The following is a 19,911-nucleotide window of genomic DNA, read 5'->3' on the forward strand; positions in this document are numbered from 1 at the left end:
AGATTTTTTACGTTTTCAAATTGTAATTTTTTTTTTTTTTTTTTTTTTTTTTTTTAAAAAAAAGAACAATTTCAAATGATTCATTTTTTATGATTTGGTTTAAAATCGCACTTTTTATCTTCGAAATCGCAATACCAAACACATCTTAAAAATCTACAAACTTACAAATCCAATTTAATTTAATTTAATTTTTTTTTTTTTTTGAAAAAGGTGTTTGATGTAATGTAAAGGTCAATTTAACTTTTTATTTTTGGTTGATCAAATGCCAAAGAAAACAGGACAGAAGAACAAAAAAAACAAGGAAAGTAGGCAAAGCTATTTAAGTGGGTTAATGCCATTGATGAGATAACAACGGGGATAAAATTATCTCAATTTTAAGTGAAATGAAAAGGAATTATTTTATTGTTAAAATTTTATTTTATTACATGTAATGATATATATCGTGCCACGCCATTTAAATTTTTTTAAATAACGTACCTATTTAAGTTCTAAAATTTAATTGACTCTTTATCCAACTACAAGGATAGGGAGGAAATGAGAATTCTTCCACTAGTGTGAGTAGATGTGACCTATCTAGCTAGGTATTACACCATCCAATTCGCATGGCAAATAAGGGTAATGAATCTCAAGACACATATGGTGTAAATCCCATGCATATGGATCTCATATATATAGATCTCACATACACGAGTCTTACACTCGATATGTCTCACATCCAATGTGACGTAAAAATAACACATCTCGGCAAATAAAGTAAATTGAGATACTAAAAAAAAAACGAGTAAAAGAAATGTGAGAGAGTCGTCGTGTGCTATTTTATGTACACACGCTTGTTTAATAGTCAAAATAATCTCATAAATTGAGACTTTCACGGTTCATATTATTTATAATAGAGAGTCTGTTTACTAAAATTCTACAAAGAAAATGTCAGAGATTGGGTAGGCATTTGAAAGCAGGCCAGCGTAAAGGTGCCACGTAGTATGCCAGAAAACTCGGGGGGTCGGTGACCAAAGTGACGTGGCGGAGGGATTTTAGGTACATGCATGCACTGACGCGTTTTCCAAAGTAGAAGAGAGAAAAAAATTCTGTGCCGAAAAGGCTGACACCGGCCTCCATCCCTCACCCCACGCTTTTCGCCACGTATTCTTAACCTATGGCCCGCCCCAAGAAAGTGAAAGGAAAGGGAACAAGGGGGGAGGAATACCTCTTCCCAAGGAATATCTGTAAATGACACGTCCGTTCATGAGAGTTTGAAATCCTTTATTCGTGCAGTTGGCAGTTGGCACCCTTGATTGGTGCAAATAAGGGCTTCCCTTTTACAATACAGCGTACATGGGACATTACCACCACTGACTGATCCCCCTGCTTCATAAATTGCAATCAACCACAGGCCAAATGAACAAACGCATCCATGAAACAGAAATTAGCAAATTACAATGCAAAAGGGGATGTGTTGGGATGCAATAATGGAGGTGTAGTCCATGCCCCTATCAGGCTATCACAACATCAAACGAATAAAATTGCTACTTTCTATAATATCCACACAAGTTCTGCCCCTCATTTGTTTGATTACCTTGACACATACATGATAAAATTCAAGCTAATTGATGTAGAGCTTATTCATTGGAGATGATCAAAACAATTAATAAAAATGAATGCTACAAGTACCAATGAATAAATTTCACACCATCTTAGTAAGGCTTTTATTCGAGGGAAAGAGAAATGAGTCACAAAACTAGAGCACACTGGCAAAGATAAACTAGTTGTCATGATTGCTCAGAATGGATTCAGTAAAAGGTAGATATAAAGCAATGTCCTTTAAAACCACCTACCGGCATCAATGGAAAATGAGAACAAAATAAAACACTTCCAGCATTATGCAGTGTTTTGAAGTCGCAACTGCATTAACAACATTAACTGTAATTATGAAATGGGCAAGAGAAATTATCCTTTGAAGTTTCAATCTGAAGCAAGAAACCAGTTTCTGGTGAGGCAGAAGAGCCAAGTTTACAATAAGGTGGTGAGCCTTGAGAATGATCTGAGCATCAAGTTCAGCTACATAATTTCAAGGGATGAACCTTACTATCTTGAGTCTAATGTCATGCGCCAAGGCGTAATGCTACTGTGTTGCCTTAGAGCATAGAGATAAATGCCTTTAAACAAAACACAGATCAAAACTCCGAAACATGATAAGACTCAACTAAATTAAGGCCAGGGCTTAAAGACTTACCTCAGCCATAAAAAGCTGCTTGCAAATTAATCACATTTAAGAAGGTGACACATTCCAGGTAAAAAGTAAAATCCTGTCAAGTAAATCCAAGGCATAAGGGAGTAATTCCTGACAATCGTCCCTGCAATCATCATGAGCTTTAGTTCAAAAATAAAATCCCCGAGTCATCATCAACTATGATGGCATATGGGACTTCCTGCCATCGGACAAGACCTTATACCCAGGAAAAAAAATATCACAAAAACATAGCTTATCAACGGTCCAAATCTGCGGCATGACTTCTAAAGAATAAGAGGCCGGACAAAGATTAAAAGAATAATTTTACCATCAGCTAGCGTGAGAGATTATGAAAAAACCAGAAACCTGAAAATACACCAAAAGTAATATAAAGTACGAAAGAAACTAAGTGAAGAGCAAAAACCAAAAGGTGTCATTTACTTTTCTTTGATAAGTAAGAAAACTTTATTAATTAAAGCATAAGGCGCCTCTAAGTACACAGGAAGTATATAGATGACTAACCAAAGCTAACCCGCAAAACCTAAACCCCAGAAGCCAAAAAAACACCCAAAAGAAAACTACAAAAGGACCCAACTAAGATACTAGGCAACCCATCATCCGCCAAGGTACACCAGCCTACGCCATGTGTGCCTTGCCTTTCCTACGCCTGAAGGGATCTTTCACGTCGTCATAATTGATGGAGCTATGCAGATTTAGTAGCTCCCTTTTTCCTTTAGACTTAAGCGCGCAATCATCTTATCCTACTGGAAATCTTCTTCCATGGCATCCCAAATTGCCATGGCCTCCTCCCCAAAAGCCCCATCCAACACCCAATCCAAGGGCAATCCATCAAATAATCATCTTCCTCCTCCCAAACCACAATCTTTCCGTTATGATCAAAACTGACAGGCCAATTCCGGGATTGGGAGAATCCATTTCCCTCAACGGAAGGAGGAATGATGCAACCATTTGGAGGGGAGGAAGGTCCTATCACCCTGACATCGTTGACCTCCCGAGGCGAAGTAGGAGGGACTGAAACTATTGGGGGAAGGTTGAGAAACCCCTTCCTAAAAAGTCCATGCTTCACTGGAGGCTCTGTCTTCTTCTTCTTGTTTGGATGAAAGCCTGGCTATGATTATAATCAGATTGTTACTTAATGAATTCAACCTAGAATAAGATAATGCATTCACCACAACTTTAACTGTAGAGTATGACAGAACAAATTATCCTCAAGGAATCAGAAACAGAAAGTTATGGAAAGAAGGAAATACCTCAATACACAAGTAAGCCGGCCAGGAGAGAATGGAATAAAAAGCTGATTTTATTGGAAATATAAAATGTATGTACAAGAGGAATACAAGAGGCACTGTTCTCTCACTTGTAACAGCTACAGCCAGGATCCAGTGTTTGCTAAAGATATAATGGCTAGGACATACTAACTTGTACCTTGAACAAAAATTTACAGTCGAAGTCACCAACTTAATACAGGAGCAAAATCCAAAACATCCGAAAGGTTCACTCGAAATCAACTTGTGCAGAGTCTACAAAAGAATTTATATAACCTAATTGTGATCCTGATAGCCAAATGACTATCCATAACGGGTCATTGCTTGACAACAGCGACTTTGTTTCGTGTGTCAATGGTATAATGAACAAGACTATACAAAGAAAGCAACTTCAAACCATCATGTTTAAGTCCGAAAGGTCATCCATTGGAATTTGAAGGCCCATGAAGTCATTATCTTGCAATGCATCATCATCAATGTTCAACCATGAACCCAGATCCTGGCCTTGGTCATCAAGATCATCAGACACACCTAGTACATCCATTCCTGGTAGCTGTAGATGGGATAAATCAAGAGACTCATGTTCATCCAATACATCCAAGCCAAACTCATCTTTTCCCTTGACATTGCTACGCGTAGCGATTTCATTTGACTTTGATACAGAAGACAATGCTGGTTTGGGTTGATCTGATATCTTGCCAACAAGGCCATTTACAGAAACAGATAGCTGAGTTGTCCTCTGCTTAGGTTTCGTTTTAGATTTCCTTTCCCCCTTAACATTAGATAAAGCTGGCCGACCAATTCTAGTGGTCCCATTTCTAGATAAGATCTCTCTGCTGTGTCCCTTTCCATCTCTGTCCCTCTCACTTCTCTTTCCTTTGGCACTACTTGATAGAGTACCAATGCCTGGTTGGGCACTTGAAGTACCAATAGGGCCACCAACATCATCAAGCAACAATTCCCTCTTCTTCACCCGGTTTGACCATATATCTTCTCTACCTGTAGTTTGTTCAGATACGTGGTTTACAGGAGTGAGCGCGTCCAAAGAATTAATATCATGGCTGTCCAGATTCTGACTAAACTGTGAAGGGCTTTGCTGTGAACCCATGGAAGCTGCAAAGAAACGAAAAATAACAATCCACAACTTAATCATGCCTCATGACCACAAAACAAAAAGGACAAAAGAAATTTGCAAACTGTAAAAACCCCACCAAGAAGGCAAGAACTTTTCCCAAGTGACCACACAGGAAATAAAAACACATCCTCAAAGATATACAGAACATTAAGCATAATGCTACTGTTTTGCCCATAAGGCATCATAGGAAATACCAGAAAACCTACCTTCCAGAGAACGGATGGAAGCATATGGTTTGGTTGATTCACCCTCTGTGGTAGTATCAGTTTGTCGTGCACCATCGAGGTTGAAAGACCCAGAAAGAAACATATCCTTAAATAAGGGCTCGCTGAAGCAGCTCTTTCCTGTATCTTCAAATTTATGACATCGTTCTAATGTCCGTTTAACAAATGCTAAGGCAGCTTGCTTGGCAATTTTGTTACTGGAACTCTTCCCACCGGTTCCATGAGTACCCCAACAACTCTATAAAACAACAAATGTATTAAATTCAACCTACCATGTTTCTAAATCAAAATTACAAAACAGAACTCCAGCAGCATTTTTTTTTTGATAAGTAAGATTTCATTAAAAAGCGCAGAGGGACGCAACCCTAGTACACAGGAAGTATACAAAAGAAGCCCCTATACAAAGGAAATAAAAGAACAAGAAAGTAAAAAGTCAGCAAACAACATACTACCCGGGCTATGCGCCGACACCCAACCATAGGATAGCATGATGGTCAATTTTTTTTTTTCAACATAATCTAGAAACCCTCAACTAGAATTACTTTTTTCTTTTTTCAAAAAAAGAAGTAGCAGGAAAAATACACAACTAAACATAGGATGAATATACATATCAAATACACGCACACAAACCAAATCAGAGAGAGAGAGTACATTTCAAACAGAAGTCATCCACCAGGGTCAGAATATTCGGATCAAAAGCTGCTGCTTTGAACTTACAAAACCAGTTGAGACCCCGTTTACGATAACTTTGCAACTAAACATCCATTTGTATAATTCTCAAGATTTTATTTGTCCAGCAGAGGTAAGTTTGTATCTAAAACAAGGAAGAAAGCTCTCCATAAAAATATGTGCTTAGAGACCATAACTGCCAACTTTTTTGACAGATTGGCTTATGCATGTAGCTTTCTCTTAAATTTTTCATGAATACCACTCCTCAATTGTGTCGAAGCTAAAATTTAACTATGAAAAACTACTAGCAATACTCCGTGATCCAGTAGGTCTTAGGCTCAAATCTTATCAGGAAGAACAAAGAAAAGGTTCCCCAAAAAAAAAATAAATAAATAAAGAAGACAGGCCCGAGATGCCTTGTTAACAGATTTACATCCACTTATTAAGAGTATAAATGGCACAAGCAGCACTACTAGAAGTCAAGCTAGCAGCATCTATGGGCAATTATCCTCTCATTCTAGAAGGAGACTCCCATATTTTCTCCCTTGCCATAAACCATCCCAGGCTCACCACAGATTGGCACATAAATCCAATTATCTCCGACCTGCACAATCACCTCCTCTACTTCAAAACCTGGACTGCATCTCTAAAATTAGCAGAAGTGCTAATTCAAGAGCACATCAAGTAGCAAGATGGACCACTTCCCACCAAATTTTTGGAAGCTTTCCAACAAAATTCCTTACCAGGAAAAAAAAATGGCACAAGCAACACCTCTGACCAAAACCTAGGGCCTTGGCCCATTTCAGTGCACATGGTTTTCATATGGAACCAATACTAATTGTCAATGACAATCACACTTGAAGCAAATCTATAAGTAATTGAGGAAAACCATCATTAAATCTGATTTTTTTTTTTTAATTGCAAGCAATAGATTTAAACCATGGTGTCCGCTTCATGATGGTTGTGTGTTATCATTAGGCCAAGACAATTGTGTATTATAAACAGCAAAGTTTAGAGGTTCTTGACACCTAAAATATATTACTTTTCCATTTTTCATTATTTCTTTTTTAATGAATCTTTCCCCTTTCTCCATCTTAACACTGGAGATTCTCATCTTCAAAAATGGAAGGGTAGTCAAGATTATATTTCCCTCTAAAAAAAAATGGAAACTGATAAGATCATCCTTAGTTGATGAATTTTAGGAAACTTTCCAATAGTCGATATTACTCCAGTAAACAGTAATATAGTACTTAATAATGAACATGGATTGAAAGGCTTGAGATGCTCAAAACATCTCTTTTCTACTCTTTCTTCGTTTCTTCTATTCTTCACTTTTTTCTTCTGTATAGTCCAACCTTACACCTAGTTAATCCAATTCTGTGCAAAAAAGATGCTTTGCATAAGGTCTACGTCCTTTGGCATTGGAATGGCAACAGCATGAGTTGGTTGTATCAAGAGAAGTTGCATGCAAGCCGTGGACTGAGAGAAGTCAAACTTTGAATCATTGGAATTCACTTAGCTTCTCTTCATTCTATTATATAAAAAGTAGTCCCGGTCAAACTGGACTGGGATCAACCAGTAGTACATCCCACTCTTGCTCAGTGAAGGAAAACCCTTGCACCTACTTTTACCCAAATCCCTAATATCCCATCCCTAACCAAAAGCCTGCTTCGAGCCCACCCTAAGTAGTTACAGGAAGCTTATTTTTTGTTTGAAGGGGCTGCCAAAATTAATTTTTCATTACAGCCTTTTTCTTTTCCTTGTTCTTATTTTCACAAAACATCATTCTAGCTCTTGGTTAAGCCCAGGCAAAGTTGTTATATCAATATTTGCAAACAAAGACAATGGGAGTGATACTAAAGTGAAGACAAAAGAAGGGGATGAATATTAAGAAGATTACCATATACTTTTCACAGGCCATTCCAACAAGTTTGTCAAGAGCACGTTGTTCAAACTCCCTACACAAGAATACGTTTTTGTTTACACTTGATGAACAAAACCTTCGGTGAAAGAAAGCAAGCAAATTTATCACAAGATAAAGAATAGAATTATTACTTTTCTTGGAGATCTTTCATGGCTGAGGCAGACTTCAACAGTCTATCTAGCAAGCCTTTCTTCTCGGAAACCTAGTGCATCAACAACATATTCATATGATCACTATCTTAAGAATATAATTTAGATCAGTGCGAGATGGAAAGTTCAATTATAAACAACTTCATGATACATGAAAAATGAATATTCTTTTTTCATATCCAACTCCAAATCTTTTCTTTTCACTCTTTTTGTTTTCCTGATAAGTATATTTCCAACTCTAAATCCTGTTCAACAAAAATAGGTATAGGCATATTTCCATTACATAAGAATATTAAATGCTAACCATAAGAGGATTGGAAGTTGAAAATGAACACAATAAAGAAAGATACTCAATTTGATGTAAGGGCTTTTGTAATAGTATCAAATACCAGTCCTTGGTACTTCTCTTCTAATCTACCGATTTCGTCACTGATTCCTTCATCCTCCATTGTTGCCATGTCAGGCTGAATAGCAGCAAATCACATGCAATCAACATTATACATTAACAGACCTTAACAACAAAGCTAAAAAAGAATGACATAAAACATTCCAGCATCTCAAGAAATAAGAGAAAACCCCATAATCCTTGCATTATCAAACCCCCCACCCCCGAAAAAAATAAAAAATAAAAATAAAAATAAAAAATGTCCAGATAACTACTGACATCAGATATTCAAAAGAAAACCAACCCAACATAGAATATTAAAAAAAAAAATGTAAAATTACTGCAAAAGTAATTGTAGAAGTAAACTTACCACAGGTTCTGGAAAAATACCAACACTTCGAACTTCCAGGAGAAGTTTTTCATTTATCTGCATATTATCATACTGAAATTCTGAACATGCCATGTTAGGCATCAATGGTTGGTCTGAATGTAAGCCATTTGGAGAAAGACCAAAGCTTGAGTTCATCCCTGTGCCTAGGATGCCCACTATATTGCTATCAGGTTCATCATGCTCTGCCTTCCCAGTTATCCTATAACCATTAAAAGCAGTAGGCCCAGCAAACTGAAAGCTAACCAGTGACTGGTGATTCAAATTATTTGGTTCCAACTCTCCGTCCAGCTCAAAATCAGTTCCATAGTCATTATATTTGAGGTCTTCATTTCCATTGCTACAATCCTCTTCTGAAATTAGAGCTGCTATGAGTCTCTGACATAAGGGAATCAGACTATGATCCCCTGTGCCCGGTACTAACTGTTCTGCAAGTAGTTCGATGCTGCTTGTTTCAGTAGCGAGCCCCATCTCTTTTTCATGTTTAATCAACCCAAATCCATTAGGAACAGCATTGCAACCAACAACATTAGAATGAACTGGGGTTGGCGTAGGGGCAGTGGAATCAAGATTTCCCTACCAGAAAAAAAAAAAAAAACAATTAGAATAGTTCATAAACATGATAGGATTTTGCCTCAGAAAACAATGATACTCCTCAGCCTTGAACTCTATACATAAAAAAAAATCTTACTTTAATTTCCACTGATAAGAAACCATGGAATTTTTAAATCACTGAAAAGGCAAGTATGTTGTACTCCAAACCACATCCACATGAGAAACTTTTTCAAAAAATGGTACTCAAGTGACAAAGGAATATCATACTGGCTGAAAAGGTGACACTTAAACATGTGGCTATTATGCTTCAAATTCCAAATATTGGGACCAACATCCTAAGAATGGGCACTGTCAGGCTTAATACAACCTTGATGCAGTGATACAACTTCATATGATAAAACAAATAAGCAAGAAATTAGACATAAAAAAAAAAAAAGAGAGAGATAAAAAGCCAAAAATAAGTAAAATCCAATAGCAAAACATAAATACCTCCAACTCAATAGAAAATGATTTAAACATCTTCTTTTAATGCTATTTAAATTTCCTATCATCAACGAAAATTGTATCCACAGAACAATCCTATGATCATATAAAAGGATCTAAGGATAGTGAAAATATCTACCAAAATCAACCACAATGTAAGAATTACTTCATAACATCTTATTTTTTTGGTAAGTATCAAGTTGCATGATTTACTGAAGTGAGTGACATAGGACAGCCTTTCCATTGGTCAGTTTATAGTTGCCTTAGTAATAATAGGTGGTGAGTTATAGTTGTAACAACCCAGAAAAAAGCGCTAGCCACATCTGCGTTATCACCCAAAAAAAACTAGTCAATTTGGTGTTTTCCTACAATTTTTTATAAAACCTAATTTCACCTAGTAACTATGCAATGTGAGACTTAGCACTCATGAATATCTTTATAAACACCCACTCTATGTGGGTTACTCATCTTCTCAATATGAGACCGGAGTATTACAAACTTCCACTCTTAAACTTCTGACGTTTTCGTTAGGGCCAAGTTATGCAGTACTCCAATACCACATGGATTGGCGTTACTAGGTGGCTTTGATACTATTTGTAATGACCCAGAAAAAAGTGCTAGCCACATATGCACTATCATCCCAAAAGAATTAGTCAATTTGGAGTTTTCCTAGAATTTCTTATAAAGTCCAGTTTCACCTAGTAACTAGACAATGTGGGGCTTAGCACTTATGGCTATCTTTATAAACCACCCGCTCTATATGGGCTACTCATCTTCCTAATATGAGATTAGGATATTACAATAGTTTTATAGAAAACTGGGTGCTAGAAATTTTCTGGCACTAACAAATTAGAGATTTTAAGGTATGTTTGGAAGGGCTAGTTGCTGTCAAAAGGTTGAGAAAAAATCTAGGGTAGAGGGTTTCAAAGGTATGGCAGAGTGGATATGGTTTGGGGTTGAAAAGGAAGAAAATGGAGAAGGATCTTGAATCCAGGGGAATAGTGCACGTGCATAGTGATGTGAACATAACCAAGGAAAAGAGAAGAGAAGAAAGACTCTAGACATACAAGCCTTCCATAAACCAAAGTACTCAATTTCTATTATTCAGTTCTCACTTACTTGAGCACAATGACACGCTAATATAGACTCTAGATATTAACGTCTTCTCATGGGACTAGAACTCTACTTCGACTGGTAAACAAACTCCAAATTGAACTGGACCATAGCCCACACGTAAAAACTCATAAACTACGTAAGACTTGCCTACTAATAAAATAAAACCCAAGACCCACAACTATGGCCCACAATAGCAATTACAAAAAACAGAAATACCCTTGATTATATAAAAATCAAATACAAGAAAATAAAGTATTAGTGACTTAATGAACCATCACAGACACTTATTCTTGAGCCAAAAAGGTTTCTTTCTTGGTTTTGCCTCTATATAAAAAAAAAAAAAAAATGTTAGGCTTCCAAAGAGGATGTTTCTTCTCCAGCCATCCAATGGCTGCACCATCAGTGAAATAATTTATACAAACAAGAAGTGGAATTCCGATTCATTAAATCACAGACACCAACACAAAAACCTGGTCGGTATCCATCAAGTCAAGGGGGTAACATATGAGATTCAAATTCATGCTGCCAACTTTATCGATACCACATTTTTAACACTATAATGATCGCAACATCAGTCTGTGAGACAAGATTAATATATCCCATATAGTCTTTAGAAAAATAAAAGGTGGGCCATTACTTGTTGCTTTAAGAAAGCAATGTCTGCATCAGATATAAAACCAAAAAACGGCTCCATCTGCTTCCAAAAAGAGCTGCCAAAGGCACGGGCTGCAGTAACAAACAAATCCATTAACCCAAAAACTACAAGTATTTTAGCAGTAAGATGGATTCAAAATTCAGTGAGAACATTACCATGATTAATAACAGCATTTGCAGCAGCCAATAGCTCCTCATGTCCATCATCTGAACCAACTAAACAAGACAAACCAAAATTGATTAGCGTAGAAAAAAGTAATCAGAGAAAATCTAGGGTTCATAAATATTTTCTAAGAAGTTTGTAGTTCAACTACCGAGAAAATCGGCTGCTGCATTGATCGCTGTATGCTTTTGACGTGGATAGGCCTTACGGTCAGAAAGTTTCCTAGTTGGTGGACGGCCTGCCTTGCTGAGTAAAAGATTTCATAAAACTATTAGATTTCAATCCAAGTGGCCCGAGACTACAAAATGGGATATAAATTTGTTAGCCAACCAGCAAATGCATGTAGGACAAAAATGTTTGACCTTTCAGTCTTATCAAAACCAAGTCTTGCACTTCTAAGCTGTTTTGCTGTTCCCACATTGCCAAGCTTCTCAACTGTCATTGGCATGAGAGATCTTGTGGAAGTAAAACCTCGCCCAGTCCTCCCTTGCCTCCGAACACCATCTCCAAGCTCTTCCCCAGCAACTGGCTTATTCTTTCTTGATGGCAGGACCAGAGAGGACACTTTTTGTACATTCTGTCCAGCTTTCTCATCTATCTCATCAGATTTTCTGGACTTATCTCTGGATTTAGTTTCCACAGCCCCTGACTCCTCGCTTTCAGATAAGGTGGCTGAAGACAATGGATCACTTTTTAATTTCACTTGCTGAGGAGAACTTCCAGGCAAGCGTTTGGCAAATCCCAACCCAATGTCATTACCGGTAACATCAGACCCAGTATCCAGATTAGGAGTTTCATCATTACTGGAAACAATAGGAACAAGATTTGTTCGTCTTGCAGTACGGGAGATCTTCTGTGGCCTCTGGCTAGCCCAGTGAGCAACAGGTGGGGATGAAGACCGTGTTGATGCCATGCGTTTGCGATTATTGACACTAACAGCAGCAGGGGGCTTGTTTGTACAATTAGAAAGCTCCCAATCATTCTGAACATTTGTTCTGTGGACAACAGGGGACAACTTGGGTGCAACGCCTGAACCTGATCTCGGAGCCCGGACAGATGAATTCATTTTCGCGTTTGAGGTAGGACTAGCAGAATTAAAATCATCACGAACATTTGTCCTGAGCATCGCAAAAAATAAAGAGAATGTAAATTAATATGTGATCTTATCATTAAGAAAACAAAAACAAAAGGAATCAGAGTAAAAGGAGCTTTCATTAACAAACTGAAGGCTCACATAATAGAAAAAGAAAGGAAATTATAATATTGTTAAGAAGATGAAATTACTAAAAAAACTCAAAAGTAAGGATGCTGTACATACTTATTGACGGTTCTAACATTCACCCTTTCCTTATCTGAGCCAATAGGACGATCTCTCCTATCATTTGTAAGGGAATTATTCTCAGGGTCAGTCCTAGGGATGGAAGAACGCATGCCCAAGCCAGTCTGTTGCGAGATACCATCTGATTTTCCAACTCCAACAGCTCCATTAAGGACTCCTGGCCTATATAGAGATACATATCAATATCACCTCTTAGATAACGAACTACAAATGATAATTGTCAAAAAACTAAAATTAATTCAAGTTTGTTTAGAGCCAAAGTTCAAAGCAACGGCACTTGAAGCAGAGAACCTAATATCTAAATTTCCCCTACACTTAATTTTGTTCTTCATTTAAGGCAAACCTTTTTCCCTACACCATTACGCGAAAGCCTTGAGGAAAGAAAGAACAATTTCATTCTTCACAATTCTAATTATGGGCTTGAATTCTATTCAAAACTTGCAGAATGTTAACCAATCACCATTGCTAGGCCAAAGAGTCACAACATCTAAAAAGAGATTTATTAGGACAATGGTTAACAATATGGCATAATAGACGAAGTCAGTTTATGATATGAAAAATAAAAAAGGAATATTTTAAGTTTAAGAAATTAAACTTAAAATATTGTTGCCTCTTTATTTCGTATGCTGTATTTTTGGACGGTGGCCTTTTTGTCACCCTTGTCGATTAGCTTTTCTGATTTTCTTGTTCGTTTTTCTCTGCCTTCTTAGGCGTTTCCTTGTGTATACTTCCAGTGTACTTAGGGGCGCCTTACGCTTTCAATAAAACTTTATTTACTTATAAAAAAAAAAGACTTTAAGAGTCATATGAATCTCGGCTGCATCCCTAAGGCAATAGTTCAGGCGCCTCAAGCATTGAGGTGTTTTCCTTAACCTTGAGGGTAGCCTATATAAGGAAAATACAGCATTGAATAAAGACACACACAGAAAACATAATAAATGAATTGAATATAAAAGAATGGACAGAAGTTTACCATATATGTGTGTCATTACTTCCCCTATTCTACCCCCTTGTCTTCTTACTCAATTTCTACTTTCAAAAATATGTTCATTTATACATTTTTACTACTCTAATAGTAAAAAAGTATAAGAATAATATACTTTTCAATAACAACCTCAGATGCATAAAATAGAAGCTCTATCCCTTTTAAAAGTCTAGATTTCCTAAGAAGAATAAGAATAATATATAAGGGGGAAAAAGGCAGAAAGAAAAAAATATTATTTTGATAAGTAAAAGAAAAAAAGATATAGAAAAGAAATAAATAATGAAATTGCAGTATAAAGAACATGGGAAGAATATACTTTACCCCCCGCCCCCCCCAAAAAAAAAAATCACCCATTTTACAACTACGTCTTCAAACTTTAAAAAGTGACATTAAGGCCCCGCATACAACCATCGCATGTCAAATTAGACACTTTTGTATTTTCATCTCCAAAATACCCTAAAAGTTAATTAAAAATAACCATTTGAAAAAAATAAAAGTATTTAAAAAAAATAAAACAAAACAAATTGAAAACACCAACAAGGGGTGGCGCTTTTCATATTAGCCACCTTAAATTTTTTTTTTTTCAAATGGTTATTTTTATTTTTATTTTTTAATAACTTCAAGGGTATGTTAGGGAGAAAAATAAAAAGTGTCTAATTTGACACGTGATGGTAGTATGTGGGGCCTTTTTTTTTTTTAATAAGTAAGAGAAATATCATTAAAAAGCGCAAAGATGGTAGTATGTGGGGCCTTAATGTCACTTTTTAAAGTTCGGAGGCGTAATTGCAAAATAGGTGATAGTTCGGGGCCTACAGAATATTTTTCCCAAAGAATATCGTATTCATCAACAATCCTATCTAGCCCCACAATATTCTCACAAAAGGCTTGAACATATTGTCATGAGTTCATCAACTATGAACAGCTCTGGAGTTTTAATATTAGTCAGTAAAGGCTCATAATGATGATTATAACAGCTAATTGTGCCCTACGGAGGGCTATGTTCCTATGTTTCTTCCAAGGAAAAAAATAGATAAATCCTACAACAAAATGGCAATTAAATATACCAGCACGGTCAAGTGGATGCTTTTAATAGATGCTATTGTGTTAAGGTTCAAATAGACACTATGGAGAGATGCATGAATAGAAGTAAGAAGTCATACCTGAAACCATGGGATTCATTACTTAACCTTGACCGGGCATCAGTGACAGGTCTTTGCTGTATTCCCTGTTTAGGTTCCCGGTAGCCATCAATTTGTTTATTTGACAATGTACTTGGAGAAACATCTGGCTTTATCCCAGAACGCTTCTTCTTCATTTTTGACTTCTCCCAACCATCACCACCAATAGGTAATGTTCGATCCTCAGCCTGAACTGCACCGCCATTTGCAATCCTTAGCATTTCCCTATCCCTATCTACAACCCCAGATGGCCTGACAAGAGCATTACTCCGCACATCCATCTAGATTTAAAAGAATCCATGTCATTCATCTCTTAGAGGAATGATAATTCAGACAATGTGCATGTTAGACATAAAGTTGGGTACACCAAATATAGATTTATAAAGCAAAAAAAGTCCATCAGAATGCCAAATATATAATATAACAATAGGAACGGTATAACCTAACAGGTGCACATATAAATACATGCAATCACATATACATATAAACTCAAGAAACTACATAGTAAATAAGACACCTGATAAAACCGAAATAAATAAAATTATATAAAGAACAATAAGTATCATATGATTCATATCCTCTCACCTAATCTGGAAAAGAACAAAAATCAAAATAAGTGATAATCGTAGAAGGAAAAATTAACTGAGAGGCTTCCATATCATATGAAGGTAATGCATGTATGTGAAGTACAAAAGAATCATATCTACACTGATAACCATATTGCCAACTGGTGCTTGTCAAAAAGCAAAAAGCCAAACACACACACACACACACACACACACATATACACAGAGAGAGAGAACAGGAAGCACAATGCATAAATAAAATAGTTGTTTCAAGTTAATTAAATGAGATATTCATCCCAAGTTACATACTCTCACATCCACCAAAGAAGTTCGAGTGCGCTTGTTTGGGACAGCATTTTTAGTTCGTTCTTCTGGCTTTTGCTGCTCAAGTTCAAAACCACTGGTGATGGCATGACTCTGAATTCCGATTTTACCTACATTTGGCCCCAGGACTGACCGATCACTTGGTAACACACTAGACCTGTCACTAGAAAAACTTTCTGATCGAGATCTCTTCTTTGACGGTATGCTTGGGAAGAATTTGTTGAAGACAGATAAGGATTCATTGAAAATTTTCACCCGTTCCCTGCTAAATATTACAATGTTATAACTCGTTACAACTTCAATCTCAAATGCAAAGTATATGAAGAACTACCTCGCCTTAACAGAGATTTCACGAAGACAAGCCTTTACTCGTTTGATTTCCTCTGGTAACGGAAGTGGTAGCAGCTTGCCTTTTGAAGAACCAGATGGAGAATCATCTGGTGAAATGCCAAGTGCAACACCCACATGCCGTTTAAATTCCACTTGACGACTAGCCTTATGCTCTGCAGCCAGTACCTTTGGATCAAAACGCAAGCATTGCAAGAAGTTCACTACATCTCCTTGTGTTACTGCAGAACTGCTTCTCAACATGTTTGGGAGAGAAGATAGAATTGGATTCTCCATGCTCTCACGAAAGCTACCCGATCTGTCCAATGGACCAGTAATGTGGGATCCACGCTGCCCACTGGTGTACAATGGTCTATCCGGACTACCAGAAGGCAGATCAAATTTGCTAGATGTTGCCATTGCATTAGTTTCCCCTCATCCTCTGTGCCACAAACCCAGAAAACATAGTGGTGCATGACAAAGTTGTGGTACTATAGCACATAAAGGCGAAATTTATGCCAATATTTACAATGACCGCCTGGTCCAGACAATGCTCCTGCAATGGTGAAACCAAATAATTACATGACATGTAAGGGCTTCACATCTTAAGTTCCTCAATGACACAAATATAACTTGAAATAACAAGTAGATTTGAGGTCCAAATGAACCAGCAACAGTTAATTGCAGAAAATGTTTGTGCATGCACTGTGTGTGCCTAAGTTAAAATAAACAAATAATAATAAAAAAAAATAAAAATAAAAAAGAGGAAAGAAAATGTCTTTGTGAGTAAGAGCAATAACATAAATCATAGAAATCCTAAAATCTTTGATATCACCCAGTTTCACACCTTCATGATCCAAAACAGAAGGGACTACAATATCCTCCACAGATATCTGGACTCTTTTTTTTCTATGATTATCGAATTTGTCCAATTTTTAAAGTGGATGGATGGGAACCCCACCCCCCGAAAAAAATAAATAAAGAAACACAAGCGTGCAGACTCGTGTGCGAACGCACACGCAGTCGCATAACAACAAATAAAGAGATTGTAAATCGACTCCCAAAAAATAAATAAAAATGCTATAGCAATAAACTAGCACTCGTCTTCTTAGCATTCAGCTGATTGCCAGAAAAGGGTACTTCCATCTACAAAGAAGATTAAAATTAAGCAAATCCATGAAACTGCTATGTATTACTTTGTTTTCAGTTGGTGCTACCTTTATCCTCTAACAAATTCTTTTTTTTTTTTGATAAGTAAATACACCTTTAAACGCAAGTAAAAATACAAAAAACATGATAATCCTCTAACAAATTCTTCTCTTCCAGATTTTCTTGTACTGCCACTTTTTCCTTGATGCACTCTTTGCTATGCATTTTTTTTTAGGTGTATGTAACTTGTTATCCATGCATTGCAAATCAATTCAAAATTGACTCATAATCTAAGCGATTTCATAGTCTTTGCAACCTTGTTTGAAGATTTTGTCAATCAAAGTAAGTTAACATATTCATAAAAACTCTCCCTAATTAGGTGTTTCATTTTGTATACTTCCAGTGTACTTAGGGGCGCCTTACGCTTTCAATAAGACTATATTTACTTATATAAAAAATAATAATAAAATAACAAATAATAATAATAAAAATAAAAAAACTAACAAGCTTATCATTAAATAACATGGTATTGAGCTCCTAAAATTTGTCATATCCCTGACTAGGAACAACCAAAAAAATGACACAAAACAATGATATCCTAGAAAACTTAAGCAACTACCTCCTCGTAAAATTATCTTTGCAGTGATTCTCTATAACGCACACGCCCAAGAATTACATAAAGACGTGTTTACTCGTTAATGCAAAGGCGCTAGTTTACGACTAATATAAAATGGTATTGAGTTCAGACATGGCGACTTACATGATGCATTGATGACAAAGGAAATCAGCAACCTGGACTCCAACCTTGAACTGCTTTATAATGATATAGCAAATTTACAATCCCCGCACCCCCTGGTCAATGAGAGCATAAATAGATCAAGAATAACAAACCATTGTGCGTTTGATTAACGCAAGTGATATAATAAAATTCAGCTATGGCTCACACTCTTAGCCCCTAATCTCAGCTCCTTAAATATAATTGACAATAAATTAAGGTTCAAAAACACTAAAATGACCAAACCAAAATTACACAATTGCCTGCACCCAACCAATGGCTGCAATTGTACTACCACATGACATGAATACATGCAGTAAAACTATCCCAACTGACATGGCGGGTCATACCATTAATTTCAAAAGCTATCTTGCAACATCAGTTGGCACACACTTTCTCTAAATCACAGTCAGTATGAGTAGCAATTTTGTTAATAATGTTTCCTCATTTAAAAAACAAGTTCACTTCCTAAGTTATCATTCACCGTTAAAATCACGTCCAATGAGGGCACACGAAAATTTTCCTACGTTTTGTCTATCTGTGATTGTTTAAATTCCTCCATTTCCTAATATCATTCTAATAAAGTTTCAAAATTAAATTAAATGCTCTTGAAGTTTGAAACCACTGTCCTCTTTCCAAATTTTAGATTTTTTTCTCTCAATCCGAGTTCTTTTGAAAAAATAAAACAACAAAAACAAAAACAAGAAAATCGCAAACCAAAAAAGGAAACTCTAGGAGTTGAATCAACAGGAAACCTCATAAATCGAAACCAAAAAATCTACCTTCAATTACCCAAAAAAAAATTAGAAAAAAAAAAATTTGAAACCCTAGAAGTTAAATCAGCACAGATTAAAATACACATAAATTTGTATACCTTTTCAATTGGGCTATCAGTGTCAGTGCTTTTTCTCGCGCTGCGACGATTCCGAGATTTGGAGATTCAACTGGTTCCGAATTGGGTATTTTGGGGGTTAGTACGATTTGGAGCTCGAAATCGAAGGTTCGTACAAAGCCATGGAGGACGAAGCACCCTGTGTTTTGATCGGAAACGAAATTGGCTATACCGAAGTTACCGTTATGCCCATGCTTTGTTTTGTTTAGGATTTAAGAGTGGGTGTTGTAGTGGGGGCATAAATGGAAGAGAAAAGTTGAGCCGGCTCGATCAGCTTTGAGTTTGTATTTGATATTGTGATTAATACTGATTATAACTATTTTGATTATGTGACTGCGAAGATCGAACGATGTTTGCCGATGTGAGAGGTAAAAATTATTGTCCCATTTTTATTTATTTATTTTTTTTTCCTCGTAAGTGAGATAAAATATTTCATTAAAATAAAAAATATGCAAAGAAAGGGATGGAGAGCCCCAAAATTATCCAAAAACATTCAATATAATGTAAATAAAAATAAAATAAAAATAATAATCAAACTAGAAAATGAGTCAAAGAAGGGCTCATTGACCAAGAAAATTATTCATTTGCTAATGCTTATAGAATGTGCTTTTTTTCTTTCTTTTTTTTCCTTTTGCGGTGAGATAATATAAATACGAAAGTTATTTTAAGTATTTTATGTGTCAAGTTGTTTGAAATATTTCTAAAAAAATTAATTAGTTAAATAAAAATGTAGGGTGGGAATTATCAATGCTCTAAAACTTGTAATTATTTGATTGTTCAGTTGATAATTTTTTTTTTTTATATAAAATTATAGGGTCATAATTCAATTAATTTTGAGAATTATATATGAAATAATTTATTATTAATGTAAACATATATATTCAAATTTATTTATTTTTTATTGAAAAATATCTACATAAAGTTAACTAAAAAATAATACATATTTTACTAGAAAGGTGTTTTATCAACAGTTAAGAGCATTGTTGTCGTTTAGAAAGATATTCATAATAGTTGAATT

At 36.0% G+C, this 19,911-nt stretch overlaps 2 protein-coding genes across 3 annotated transcripts; both read right to left on the reverse strand.

Moving 5' to 3' along the window:
* Nucleotides 1-2,644: 2,644 nt before the first annotated feature.
* Nucleotides 2,645-3,824, reverse strand: LOC133857458 (uncharacterized). The gene is made up of 3 exons (XM_062292736.1): nucleotides 3,810-3,824; nucleotides 3,499-3,768; nucleotides 2,645-3,356 (listed from the first exon to the last, which is right to left on the reverse strand). The coding sequence occupies exons 1-3, from the start codon at nucleotides 3,822-3,824 to the stop codon at nucleotides 2,979-2,981; spliced, it is 663 nt and encodes a 220-aa protein (XP_062148720.1). The 3' UTR covers nucleotides 2,645-2,978.
* LOC133856895 (uncharacterized) lies at nucleotides 3,531-19,086 on the reverse strand. Of its 2 annotated transcripts, none has more exons than XM_062291944.1 (16): nucleotides 18,876-19,086; nucleotides 17,987-18,078; nucleotides 16,082-16,633; nucleotides 15,736-16,012; nucleotides 14,843-15,141; nucleotides 12,677-12,859; nucleotides 11,721-12,476; nucleotides 11,510-11,604; nucleotides 11,352-11,411; nucleotides 11,179-11,267; nucleotides 8,370-8,963; nucleotides 8,004-8,078; nucleotides 7,597-7,667; nucleotides 7,442-7,499; nucleotides 4,855-5,110; nucleotides 3,531-4,626 (listed from the first exon to the last, which is right to left on the reverse strand). In XM_062291944.1, exons 3-16 carry the CDS (start codon nucleotides 16,495-16,497, stop codon nucleotides 3,905-3,907), a joined length of 3,951 nt encoding a protein of 1,316 aa, XP_062147928.1. In that variant the 5' UTR covers nucleotides 16,498-16,633; nucleotides 17,987-18,078; nucleotides 18,876-19,086; the 3' UTR covers nucleotides 3,531-3,904. The 2 variants fall into 2 exon arrangements, with proteins under 2 accessions (XP_062147928.1, XP_062147927.1); XM_062291943.1 differs by having other exon boundaries at nucleotides 15,736-16,015.
* Nucleotides 19,087-19,911: the final 825 nt, after the last annotated feature.

Source organism: Alnus glutinosa, chromosome 14 (genome assembly GCF_958979055.1).
Source record: "Alnus glutinosa chromosome 14, dhAlnGlut1.1, whole genome shotgun sequence".
Lineage (NCBI taxonomy): Eukaryota > Viridiplantae > Streptophyta > Magnoliopsida > Fagales > Betulaceae > Alnus > Alnus glutinosa.